General features: G+C 41.6%; 1 protein-coding gene across 2 annotated transcripts in view; it reads right to left on the bottom strand.

The window, feature by feature from the left end:
- The window catches only part of adck1 (aarF domain containing kinase 1), a 136,530-nt gene that overhangs the window by 18,022 nt on the left and 105,986 nt on the right, over window positions 1-12,522 (bottom strand). For both annotated transcript variants that reach the window (XM_035386242.1, XM_035386249.1), the window contains 2 exons: window positions 11,737-11,886; window positions 10,322-10,519 (listed from right to left, as the gene is read on the bottom strand). In XM_035386242.1, the coding sequence (XP_035242133.1) occupies window positions 10,322-10,519; window positions 11,737-11,886 (348 nt within the window). The remainder of the gene's footprint in view (window positions 1-10,321; window positions 10,520-11,736; window positions 11,887-12,522) is intronic.

Genomic DNA, 12,522 nt, shown 5'->3' with positions numbered 1-12,522 from the left:
ACAGATACAGATACATTTTTCTATCACATCAATATTCCACTGAAACCAAATTGGCTAAATTCTATAGCTATGACAGGAGGGGTTAACTTTGAACGTCTTCACATTCATTACCGCTAGGCCTGGAGGGTCTTAATTTTCACTTGGTATTCTTTGGTTCAAAGCTCAGTAGTTACTTTTTCATTTCAGAATAAACTCAATTTCAGATAACAGACGCGGCGCCAACAATGAGAGTATGACTGGGAGTTTAAAGGAATCTCCAGAGGGAAAGGTGTTTGTTGAATAGAACATTCTCTTTCTTCTCCATCAAACTCGGCGAGATAAATTTAAAAGGGAAGCTTTCGTGCAGCTGTGGAGGAACAGCAGAATGAAGAGTCAGGGGAAAACAGACCCCCAGGACCTGACAAACTAGCTTTTCTGTCACAATCCAGCCTCGATTCCAGCCTATCAGATTCCACAGGAACGGGGATACATTCAAGTTCTAGCATTAGGGCACTTGCTCTACGCAAGTAACACTGAGGAACTGCAGGTTTGCTGTAGAACAGAAAACAGGCCTCAGGCTAAGTAAAAACAATTTCAGAACACATAAAGCTTAAAATGAAGGAAATAAGATCATGAGGATATCATACATTCCATTTCTTAACCCTTCTCCCAATTCTTATTTGTTGGTGCAACCCATCACTGTAACAGAACATGTCACTACACCAAGTTTCTGTTCTTTAGCAGCACACACAACTCGAAAGCATATTACCATCATATTGTACGTTTTAATAAAGGGAACTCACAGCAAGTCCAACCGCCCAAATTGTCGCACTTAAATTCTTCCCATAAATAAAGTCTCAGCTTCAGCCAGGATGCAATAATACAATCACACAGGGCTCATCAGATGAACATGCCGAGGAACAATTCTGGGGGGGGGGGGGGGGGGGGGGGAATGAAACGCAGACTTTCTGTTTACAGTCTTCCACAATGAACCGAGAGCAGATCCTCGACAGATAGTGTCAAGTGCATATACCCAGCGATAAATTTCAAAAACCCAAGAGCACCAAGTCCCGCCTCGCTGAAGCTCTTTTCGAGATTCATCTTCAGAATGTATGAGCGTGAATTAAGGAGACGTACGTACACGATGGTGCTGTAGTCAGGATAAAGTGTTGACTGTGTAATGTTCCCTGTCCCTCTCCAGCAGTGTGGACTTCCACTTGTTCCACACCGCTTCCCGATACCACCGCCGAGGGGCTGCTAGTATGACTCAAGCCTAGCCTCCAGGCTGCATCACAGGGTGCTTTTCCTATTCATCTGTTTACCTACCCATCCACCAAGCTACACGAGCCTACATCCATCACGGCTATCTCAAGGTGACTACGCATTTAGCCACATGGTTACGACAACACCTTGAGCAGCATTAACCAGAACTTCCCCACATTTAAATATGAATATACCGAATTATACACGTCTATGGAGGGATGACGGGATTATGCACTAAAATAATTCAACCCACAGCTGTGAAGAGACACAGCGTACTTCAGAATTATTCATAACCTTGATAAAGATAAGAAAAGAAGGCTGTATAAAATTAACAATATAGGTAATGACATACTGTTTCTCAAAATGGAAAAAAGTATTTTCCCTTAGACCAATACAATTTCTAAGAAAAAACTATCTTGTATCTCACTTAAAATCCACAAATAAATGGTTACCATGCTACAGAATTGCTACGGAAATGACAGAATTGCCATTTTGTAATGGCCATCTCAATCTGCAGAGTTGAACCCAATCTAAAATTTGTGGTTTGAACTAAAGAGGGCAGTCTGTATAGAGGAACGGTCAATGATTCCTCAAATATGACTTGCTATATTCGTGCAGACTCTGTTTTCACCAGCACTGTGTCATTTCCTGGAGTAAAACATTAACAGAAAGAAAAGAGCATGCTGGCTCACATTGGAAAGGTGTTCAGTGCTGGAGGGGGAATTAAAGGTGGGCTGCTCAGATGGAAGATGAATGGGAACAATTGCTACAGGGCACAATGTCAAATAGAAAATACAATACAAGCAGAACATATAACAGAGAAAAACCATGATTTAAAAAAACAAAACAAAAGCAAAAGCATCTCCTAGTACATGTTAAAGAGGCAAGACCAAAAAAGAAAAAAAAAACTGAAAAAAGGAAATGATCCAAATTGAAAATTGTATCTTATAATAAAGTGGAAATGAGTCATCGGTATCAGGTGCTACTGCAAAAAATGTCAACTTAATGTCGGATTATATTTGCTGGTGATTACCTTCTTTTTTTGTTTAACCAGGGACTACACTCGCCACAGAAGAATGCTTGCCAAATATAGCAGTGCGACCACAATAGCTGGAGAATTAAACGAACCGACAGCCGTTTGCACAATGGAGAGCCCAGCGTACAGACAGCCCTGCTTTGTGCAGCAAAACAAATGTGACATTCTGGCGCCCGTGAAGAGGCGCTGAGTGACAGGCCGATTTCATGTGTGTTTCTCAGATTTCCTGGCAGCGGAGTGGATGTGTTCTCGTCAACGTTCCGTCTATCATCTTCCTCTTCCCAGATGTCCGTCTCTCCCTCCCCGACTCTCTCTCGCGCGCGCTTTTCGTGAAGTTAGCGACTGCAGGTTGCGTTTTGCCCACGCGGGAAGAGCTTTCCCGCCATAATGAATGTAAATTGCGTTCATTTCGAGCCAGTGCTAATGGTTCCGCCTTTTCTGTCCTTGAACGTAAAACAAACAAAATGGACTCTTAACTAGAACCGTTTAAATGTTCCGCTGAATTGTAATGGCCACATTGTACACCAAGCTAATATTCTCCCAGTGAAAATGAATGGTGATGATTCAGGTACAGAAATAGCTCACACCAAAATCTCCATTAAAAGTTGACTCAGACCTATTTATTAGAATTCACAGCAATATATCAGAGCAACTTTAGCAGTTATGTCACTGGAAATACCGACAAAATCCTCTGTAGAGGATTCATTTAGGAAGGTATTTTTTACACTAACTTTGGCAGCTCCTGAAATGCACTGCCATAAAGTATAGTGTCTTACTGTATGTACACTTCATAAGACAGGCACTGCTAGTTAAAGAGGTCTGATGGCAGTTTCAGATTAAAAATAAAAAGACCATACAAATGTTTATGTACATTTTTGAATGAATAAAGTTCAATTCAGATTCAATGAACAGTCAGTCAGTAGCTGACATGATTCATAAAGCAATCAGCATTTGACACTATTAGTTTAACTAAGGATGTGCACTATTGACTCTACTGACCTATGACCAGCTCAGACACTCAGTGAACGTGACCTAAAAGAGTTAAACACTGAAGAACAGACTCACCCAGAGATATGAGAGACAAAGATGGTCAAAAAAACCCTCACTCTCACAGAGAGGCACGGTCATTACCAGCACCCTTTGCAGCGACATGGACAGAAATGAGAGATAAAAGGCCTGTCCTGCGCACTTTCCTCTGACACAGCTGCAGTTAATTACGCTGATGGAGAAAAGCGTGTGTTGGTGATGAGCTCTGGGCTTTCTGGAGTGGAGAAATCAGGGCTGAAGCCATGTCCACCTTACCCCCACCACCACTAATAGCCTGTGTTTATTGAGATCCTTGAAAGATCCCATGCTTACAGCACTGAACATTGAGGGCCTGGTATTTGGATATGCTGTGCGTAATGGATATGGGGATGTTACATGGGCCATAATGCTCCACAATTTAACCATGCGCTGTTTTATAAAGGGAGCAAAATGGCAGACAAGGTTTTTAGTGCCAAAATATTGCAATTATCTTTGCTGTCATTTGTTTTTATGCTACCCTAGTATTACATGTGTTTTCAGCAAAGAGAGGTGATGTAGTCTGAGCATGGATGCTATCAATGCCCCCACATTTCACAAATGAAGTATGACCCTAAATTTCAGTGTTACAAAACTTTTGCTATTCAAAATGTAGTTTAAAGCAATCAGTTAGATTTTAAACACAAAAAAACTTAAAAGACCCTTTAAAGCACTTCTTATCATACTTGAATGAGAGACTGTAACATTCAGGAAAATGCCTCTAACCAACTTGCAGGTGAGTGTTTTTAAATATCAATGTGCAGCCTTGAAAACTGGATTGTGAAGTGCATCGCACTTGTTCTGGAAGCAAGAGAACAAGCTTCCTTCAGTGCTTTGCTGATTTCTGAAACCATACAAATGGAATATTTTAATACAAAAGCTTTATGCTACATGGATATGAATCTTAATGGAAAGCTATAGTTATGGAAGGACCAACGCTAAGGGTTCTTTACAGCAGAACATAAGGACCACTTCACAGCATCATACAAAATGCAGTTACTCTGAGTTGGAGAGTTCTGTCCATCACTTACACCTGATGAAAACCAAATGCATAACCTTAAAGTTTGCATTGGGTGATTAAACTGAAATTGATTCATTTTCAATACAAAATAATTTGGAATTGGTTTTAAATTTAGTAATCAAGATATCTTGAATGCAAAGACTGGTTTTCTTTATTTAAATGTGTACTTAAAATGTGTTTACACTAAGTTGCCCGTGCTCTTAATTGTTTGAGGGATCATCACTTAAAAACGATTTAATGGCCTTGCGATGAAGAGCCTTGACAAATCCCTGCACAGCCAGGGCTCTCGAAGAAGACAGAGGAGTATTAAGATGGACTAAACTTGCTTTCAGAAACAGGGTTCATAAACTACAGCATTTCTGCAAAAAAGTTCCTATGGTTTGGGAAAACCATCTGGACATGCTTTTAAGAACTGCATGTAGGCCCAGAAAAACTTGCAGTGAGCTATAAATCAAGCACCATTCATTGCACATGATGTACAGACAGAGAATGTCATTTACAGTTGCTACATAATTGCTAAATAATTTTCCACTATTTGGACAGTTTCTTGGTTTCAAGATTTTCAACTCAGCTATGAGGCACAGTATGAAACATTAAAATTCAGATTTTTACAGAAGTAATCACTGAAGATGAACGTAGGCTCACTTTAATAAAAAATGAAAGCCATAAAAAAATGACAGCCTTTATTCAGGTTCCCTAGAAATTAAACATTTGAGTGGATCTGCTGTATGTTCAGTTAAAACATGACTTCACTCATTCCATGAGGAAGCATTTGCTACAGCATGCTTGAGAAAGGTTCACATCAGCAAGCAAAGGCCACAGTAATTATGGGTACTTGGATAAGGGACGCATCCACACCACATCAATGTGTGGTTGTGCTTAATTTCTTCAGCATCACCTGGTTGCCATCTGCACCTCTTCCTTGCCTATCATTTCTCATGGGAGTCTGATCTTGCATCTTAAGCAGACGAACAGGAGAGAATGCAAGTGGAAGACCATTTGATCTAACTACTGATGGCTTCATGCACTTCTCCACTGGAATGAACACAGAAACCTGAGATAACCCTGGTCTCGGGGAAATCATAACATCCTTATGCACACCCCAGACTTTATTAAAATGACAAATCTAATTGATTATGCAGTATGTAAATATTCTAAGTGAACACGTAATGGTTTTGGTATCCCCACATCTATTTGATATTCTCATATTGGAGGCACTATTAAAACCCCCATTTGCTTTAAAGACTGCTCTGACATTACCACCATACAGAACAGAGCAGATGGATGAGCTACAGTACCTCAAGGCTCACATGGGTAATATGGGTGCTTGATAACTTTTTTCATTGAATAAATAAAATAACAAATTACAAAATGCATTTTGTGTTTACTCAGTTTCCTTTTGTTTAATATTGCTTTTCGTTTAAAGATCTGAAACCATTCAGTGTGACAAATATGCAATAATAGAGTAAATCAAGTAGAGGGCAAATACTTTTTCATGTCACTGTTTCCAGCTAAAAGCTGTACCGCAAATGACTTTCAGAGCTTTGAAAACTGTGGAGCACTGTACAGTGCATACAGCAAATCCAGAGTACTTCTGCCAATGAAGAGCAAACAGACAAGGTCATTTTGAAGGTGATGGCAAAAGCATTAGTAATAATTGCGAGCGGCTTCACGGGTGACTGTGTCTATCAAATCCCAAATCTGTCAAACCTTTTAAAGCTCGGGCCTGTCATTATCATGATTAAATGCCTTACCTGGTGAACAAAGCCTTACTGCAGGCCACTTGACGCGGACAGGCTGCAGCGCTGAATCAAGCAGGCAAGGGGAGGCAATGACAGAGTGAGAGTCTGTAAACCTGGGCCTGTATTCATAAAGAATCTCAGGTTTGGAGAGCTGCTGTAGGATCCGTTTCACTCTTTAGCTCATAAAGGGGCTGGGATGTGTACAAGGGAAACCTGATCCGAGTTCAGCCGGCCTGATCTCACATGCTTTATGGATACTGAGCCTGATCTCCAGAAACATGGAACTGTCTGCAGATGATTCAAACGCACTGTACAGTTGCGCCCCTAACTTGATGATAACAACTGAACTAAATTGCTGGCTATAATTGAACCCCTAGCCTGCTGGCCATTGGACCCCAGACTTCCTGAGTTCTGCCATGCAGAAATACAGAGGGCAGCATGGTACAGAAACTATGCTAATAAGTGAATGATCCCATGGTTTATAGCTGCCATTAGGAAGACCTGCCTGGCTTGAGATGGGCAGTAAGATTAGTATCTATGTACTTACGAAGCAAAATGCTAACTGTTAAACAAATCAAAAAATTTTATGGTCAAGTTGCAACTCTAGCTGTACATTGGTAGAATCAATGAAAAAGTATACCTTCTTTAATGAAACATCCACAGAAAGCATAAAAAATTGCCTCACGCCATTCAAATACACTTATTCTAACAGTAATTAACATCTTTGCCAAAAAAGCATGCACTTCAATAATGTTTGCTTTGTGCACATTTTAAATTTAATTAGCTCTCTTAAAAAAAGGCCATCTGAGCAAGTTCCTCTAATGCATTCTTTAAGACTCTTTACGAATGTTTAAATATTTATCTGGTAGTTCAAGGGTTTCCAACTGATTAAACAGAATGCCTGAGTTAAACCTTTTATTGTCTGCAAAGGGAGAACAAAATCAGAGGGAGAATAACAACTATTGCTTGAAGGGGTTACACAGAGATTTGGGAGGAGGCAGAACTCCCTTGAGCCTCTGTGTCAAAGTGCTTTATGTTGATCATTAGTGAGATTTGTAGCCTTTTTAATCACACTATAAAGGATGCTGTTCTAAGATGTATGTTAAGTAACTCTTAAGCCATAAACATTACACACTTAAATAATGTCCATAATAAGCGCTAAAGGGAGTAAAAAGAAGTAGGTAAAATAAAGATCAACTACCCTGTTAATTGTTTGCATGTATGGATTTATGTGTGAACTTAAGCAAACATAAATGTATGGTAATTGTACGTTGCTTTGGATAAAAGTGTCTGCCAAATAAATGAAATGTAATGCACATTGTAATGTGCTTCTGTAATCATGCATGTACAGATACATGTATTTAAGTACATTCATGTATGAGATGCCTGCATGTGTGCACATACACTACATGGCCAAAAGTATGTGGACACCTGACATCCAAACATCTCATCCAAAATTATGGGCATTAATATGGAGTTGGTCCACCCTTTGCTGCTAAAACAACCTCCACTCTTCTGGGAAGGCTTTATACCAGATGTTGGAGCATTGCTGCAGGGATTTGCTTCCATTCAGCCAGAAGAGCATTTGTGAGGTTAGGCACTGATTGGGCGATTAGGCCTGGCTCGCAGTTGGCTTCCCAATTGGTCCCAGGACAGTGTTCTGTGTAGGCCAAGCAAGTTCTTCCATAGCGTTCTTGACAAAACCATTTCTATATGGACCTCGGTGTGTGCAGGGGGACATTGTCACGCTGAAACAGGAAAGGGCCTTCCCCAAACAAAATTTTAGCATATACGTACGTACAGCATGTATGTATGTATATACGTACGTAAAGTATGTAAGTATGCATGTACAGTATGTATGTATGAGCGTATGTACAGGATGTATGAATGCACTATGAATCTATGTATTTGTGCAAAAACATTCTTGAAAGTGCACATTTATAAATGCAGGCACTAGAGCCCCTGCCCTGCTTGTTGCGATGGGGCCTTTGGAAGGCTTGGCCTTTGGGTCCAGTGGGCAGTTTCACCTGTACAGGGAAGCAGGAGAGGGCTGGTCTCTGATACTTAGTGATTAATCACCGTGAAGCCTGCACACCTGCTTTAATGATCTCATTACCGCTGGGACTCCAGCTCCGGAGAGCACAGTCTGCCTCTGCCATGTTTGTCTCCCATCAGGACATCTAAAGGAAGTCAACCCGCTGTAATTGGATCTAACCCCGTGGAACAGGGAGATGTCAATCAAGGGGAGAGAAGGGAAAACATCCCTTTTTTTAGAGGCAAACTTTCTCTCTATCGCTGTGTGTTTTGAGGCAGGCTGCACATGCCTGGCCCAACTATCCATTAAGAATCAGCAGTAGGGCTGTACCACTTCCTGTTCTTCCCCGTCTATTATCCAACACTGGCATTACAGTGTGTTCTTATTACCTCTTTCTTATGCAAATGACACAGTCTCCTTAAGAATGCCAGGTCTGTACATAAAGAACCAGCCAGTATAATTTCCTGTAATTATCTGCGACCGGGCTACTTCAAGATATCTAGGCAATCTGACAGCCCGAGAGCGCGCCGGTGTGCTAGCACGGCGTCTGCTCTCGGTTTGCTGTTTGGGGAAGCTCAGAAGGACTAGCAGTCGGCCGGTCACACAGGAAGCTGTGCGGCATGAATCACGGGCCGTAATCACTTCTGCTGGGGCTCACAGGCAATAAAAGCCGAAGAAGTCTCCGGAGCCGCGTACTGAAGGAGCCGGCGAGCAATGTCTCAACTGATAATGTCTAACTGGCCTATGCAGGCTCTGAAGCCAGTTAAGCCTTTTCCAAAAGCTAACAACCACCAAGTGTGAGAGAAGCATTATCGTCTGCACTCCTTCACGCAACTGCTTTTCACTTTCACTAACTCCATGAAATACAACTTCAGAGTACAAAAACGGTTCAAACCAATCTTCGGTTTTGAGGCATTAATAACATCAGTTCCTCGTGGTAAGGAGTCTAGAGGTACAATAGCAGTTCCACTGACCCTTCTTTTTCATGCAGGTTTACTGTGAAAGGTTGTAGTCATAATCAATGCAGGGTATTTACACAGTTTGTATAAATATGCATTTGTTCTCTACTTTCAATTTTTTTTTTTTAATGCTATAACTATGAGCTTCATGCTGTCTCCCACAGCCTCTTTAGCATATGCTTTAACACAAGTTTTAGACATTCCAGAGAAAAACAGTACATTCCCACCTCTGCATTTCCTTTCTGGGGTTGTAGCAATCATAAGTTAAGTATGAATCTACACTAGCTTGTTATCATCAAAAGCACGCTTCCATAATCTGTAGAGACAGCATCTACTGTGACATCAGGGGTCAGTTTCTCAGTTGTCTATCATTCCAGGCCCTCAGTGCCTCAACACATGGCCCAGAGTAGAAAAGGAGAGAAATCACTGAAAGGCTACAGAACTAAAAAAAAACAGGCCAATTATATTGTCACAGTTGTGTGACGGTCTACCACCTTATGCTATGCTTTCCCCCATCTCGAAATGAAATATAGTACATTACCCATTCCCACATCAATTGCCTCAGTTACATTTACCATCTAAACATTCTGTTGTAAAGATGTCAGTGTTTTTTTTTCCCCCTACAGTGCAGAACCCTACATGAATTAATCCACAACAAGGCCTGGACAGGTTCCAAGATCCCTGGAACAATACAAATATACATAAATGTATGGCATGATGTCACTGTAAAGATGTAAATTTCCACAGCCCCGGCTCAATGATGTAATGGCTCTTCATTCCCTTAAAGGTTGCGTAAGGGATGTAAAAATAAATGTCCTGGCGGTCCACAGATGGCTGGCCTCCCCCACAGAGGCCGGCTCCAGCCCCGTGCCCAGGCCCACTCATCCGTGCGCTTTAATCACACCCTTCAACTCCCTCACTTTTGGCCGACATGCCCGGATGTGTGAAGGGTGTCCGTTCCTACGGAAGCGTGTCCAACGGGCACATCAGAGAGTTCCTCGAAATTTCACTGCACGCACGCGCGTGTGTGTGTGTGTGTGCTTGTGTGTGTGTGCGTGTGTAAGTAGAGCCAGTATCTATCATAACCCCTTATCTTACAAGAAACACCCACACAAACAATTGCGCACAAACACCCACACACATATCAACGGACATGTAAACCAGAGGTCAACACTTAAAGACCTGGGGGAAAGACGCAGAATAATCAGGCATACGGACGAGTACCTCTGAATTTGTGACGGGGGTCTGACTGATGCCCCCGGTGACGGAGGTCCAGGAGCGGGCGGTGAGCACACAGGCGAAGAGGGGGTACAGGTCCCCGGCTCCCAGGCGCCGGCTGTACCGCTCGATGCCCTTCAGGTCCGCCTTCATCAGGGCTTGCCACAGACGGCAGTAGTCCAGGCGGAAGTCCTGGTTCAGCGTCTGAGTGAGGGGTCCGGTCATAGACTTTTATAATCCACATGCATTTATTAAGCAGACACTCTCACCCAGTGACTCCAAACATAGCGTATATCCTAATGAAAATGGAATGTATTGTAAATATGTTAAACAATAATATTCTAAATATAATGATAAATATATTTTGCTCTGATTTTAAAATATATAAAAATATTCGTATATTTGTCATTATTATCAACCTAGGTAATTATAATATCTTGAAAACATACTTTTTTTAAATTGCAGAATATTCCATTTCTGCTAGGGAGCAATAATGTTAGAACATGAATAAAACTAGGGGAATTAGTGAAAATACACCAAATGTGGACCAATCCAAATAAAAAATGCCACAGAAATGAACTTCTACTTGGCCTGTTTATTAAACTGAAACACCACATCAAGTTCCTCAGTGTTTGCCAAGACGTCTTGCATCGCGCAATAATGGGAGAGGTTTGACCCTCGTCAAACATCAAAGCGATGCTAAATGCTGATCATCTGATGTGCTATTCATCTGCGCGTCCACATTAACGCGGATGCAGATGCATGCTGAGACATGAAAGCTTTGATTCGTTTAGCGAACACTTCCCCGTTTCATTAGCTGTTAATATTAAATAAAAGGCAGACTAATCCCCCGCAGCCAGACGAGCTTCATTAGCATGCAGAACAAGGAGCGCGCCACTTCACAACTTTACACTCAACTGATATGGAAACAATGTAAAGCAGGAAGTTTGTCCCCGCACCAAACAGTAATACCCATATTGCAAATTAAAATTCTGAGCAAACCAGCACTTACATTTGAAGTCATTACACACAAATTGGTTCTATTATGGACAAAATGAAGAAAATGGCACTTGAATAGTTCCTTTTCATATGGGTAAACTGGAAAGGGCATATTTTTTAAACCAACAGATTAATCTCCAGGATTGCATTTATCTATCGCAAATGTGTGCACAATTTTTAAATGGATTTTTTTTTTTTTGGTGGGGGGATAGGGGTGTTTTGTGTGTAATGCTGCAAACCATAAGGTCTTGGAGTACTTTTCTTTCTTCATGACTGCAAATCGTCCTCGATAATAAAAGTGTTTAAAATTCTATCCGTTCCCAGATACGACGGTATGTAGTTTTGGCCTGTAAGTGAGAAAATGAATAATGTGGTGTAATATGTGATGAATTTGCTTTCTGGAAGCCCCAGCGATGTCTTACCTGATACAAGCCATGATCGAGTAACACAATTTGGGTCTTATTGCTTTTCGGGCACTTCTTCACCAGCACGTTTCCAGGGTGGGGGTCACAGTGCACGAAACCATTCACGAATATCATCTCACTGTACATCTTCCCAAGGTTCCGGGAAACCTGCCAAACGAGGCCAAGCATTGGTACGTGCTAACGTGCTAACGTCCACGCATACCGGTGCACCCGAGAGCGCCGCACCCATTAAGATAATTGCGGACGTACAGCAATGAATTCCACATCATGTAGCAGGGGCAGTCTCTTATGCAAAGGGCAAACCGAGTTTACGAGCAGCGCGTTCGATATTTACATAAAGATGTGAGTTCCACAGGAAGAGATAACGCTGCGGTCCTAGGCACAAACCCATATGTTTACAAATGCAAAGCTGATACAAATCATTTCAACTCACTTTACCCTTTGAAGATTAAACTCCGATAAAATATCCTCTGAGAAGTGTGGGCTAATGGAAAAGCACAAAGTTAATATAAAATATGTAAATGATAGAGATGGGAAGGAAAGGAGTTGAAGTTATTATATACAGATCACACATATAACATGCGCACCTGCACACTAACATGCATCAACACGACAACTCATGTCGTATTGATCCACAGGCCGTACTGTAACCGAAGTGTACTTTCCATGGTGAAATCTGCATACACAGGAAGATGTACCTTTGCCATAGCTTCTGGGTATTAAGTCCCTTGCTGGCATTTCGTCTGCTGTGTCATTTTAACTCACTAAAGGAAGGGCTTTGAG

This window comes from Anguilla anguilla, chromosome 1 (genome assembly GCF_013347855.1).
Source record: "Anguilla anguilla isolate fAngAng1 chromosome 1, fAngAng1.pri, whole genome shotgun sequence".
Lineage (NCBI taxonomy): Eukaryota > Metazoa > Chordata > Actinopteri > Anguilliformes > Anguillidae > Anguilla > Anguilla anguilla.
The sequence above is the reverse complement of the archived record's forward strand: the minus strand, read 5'-3'. Positions and strand labels throughout refer to the sequence as shown.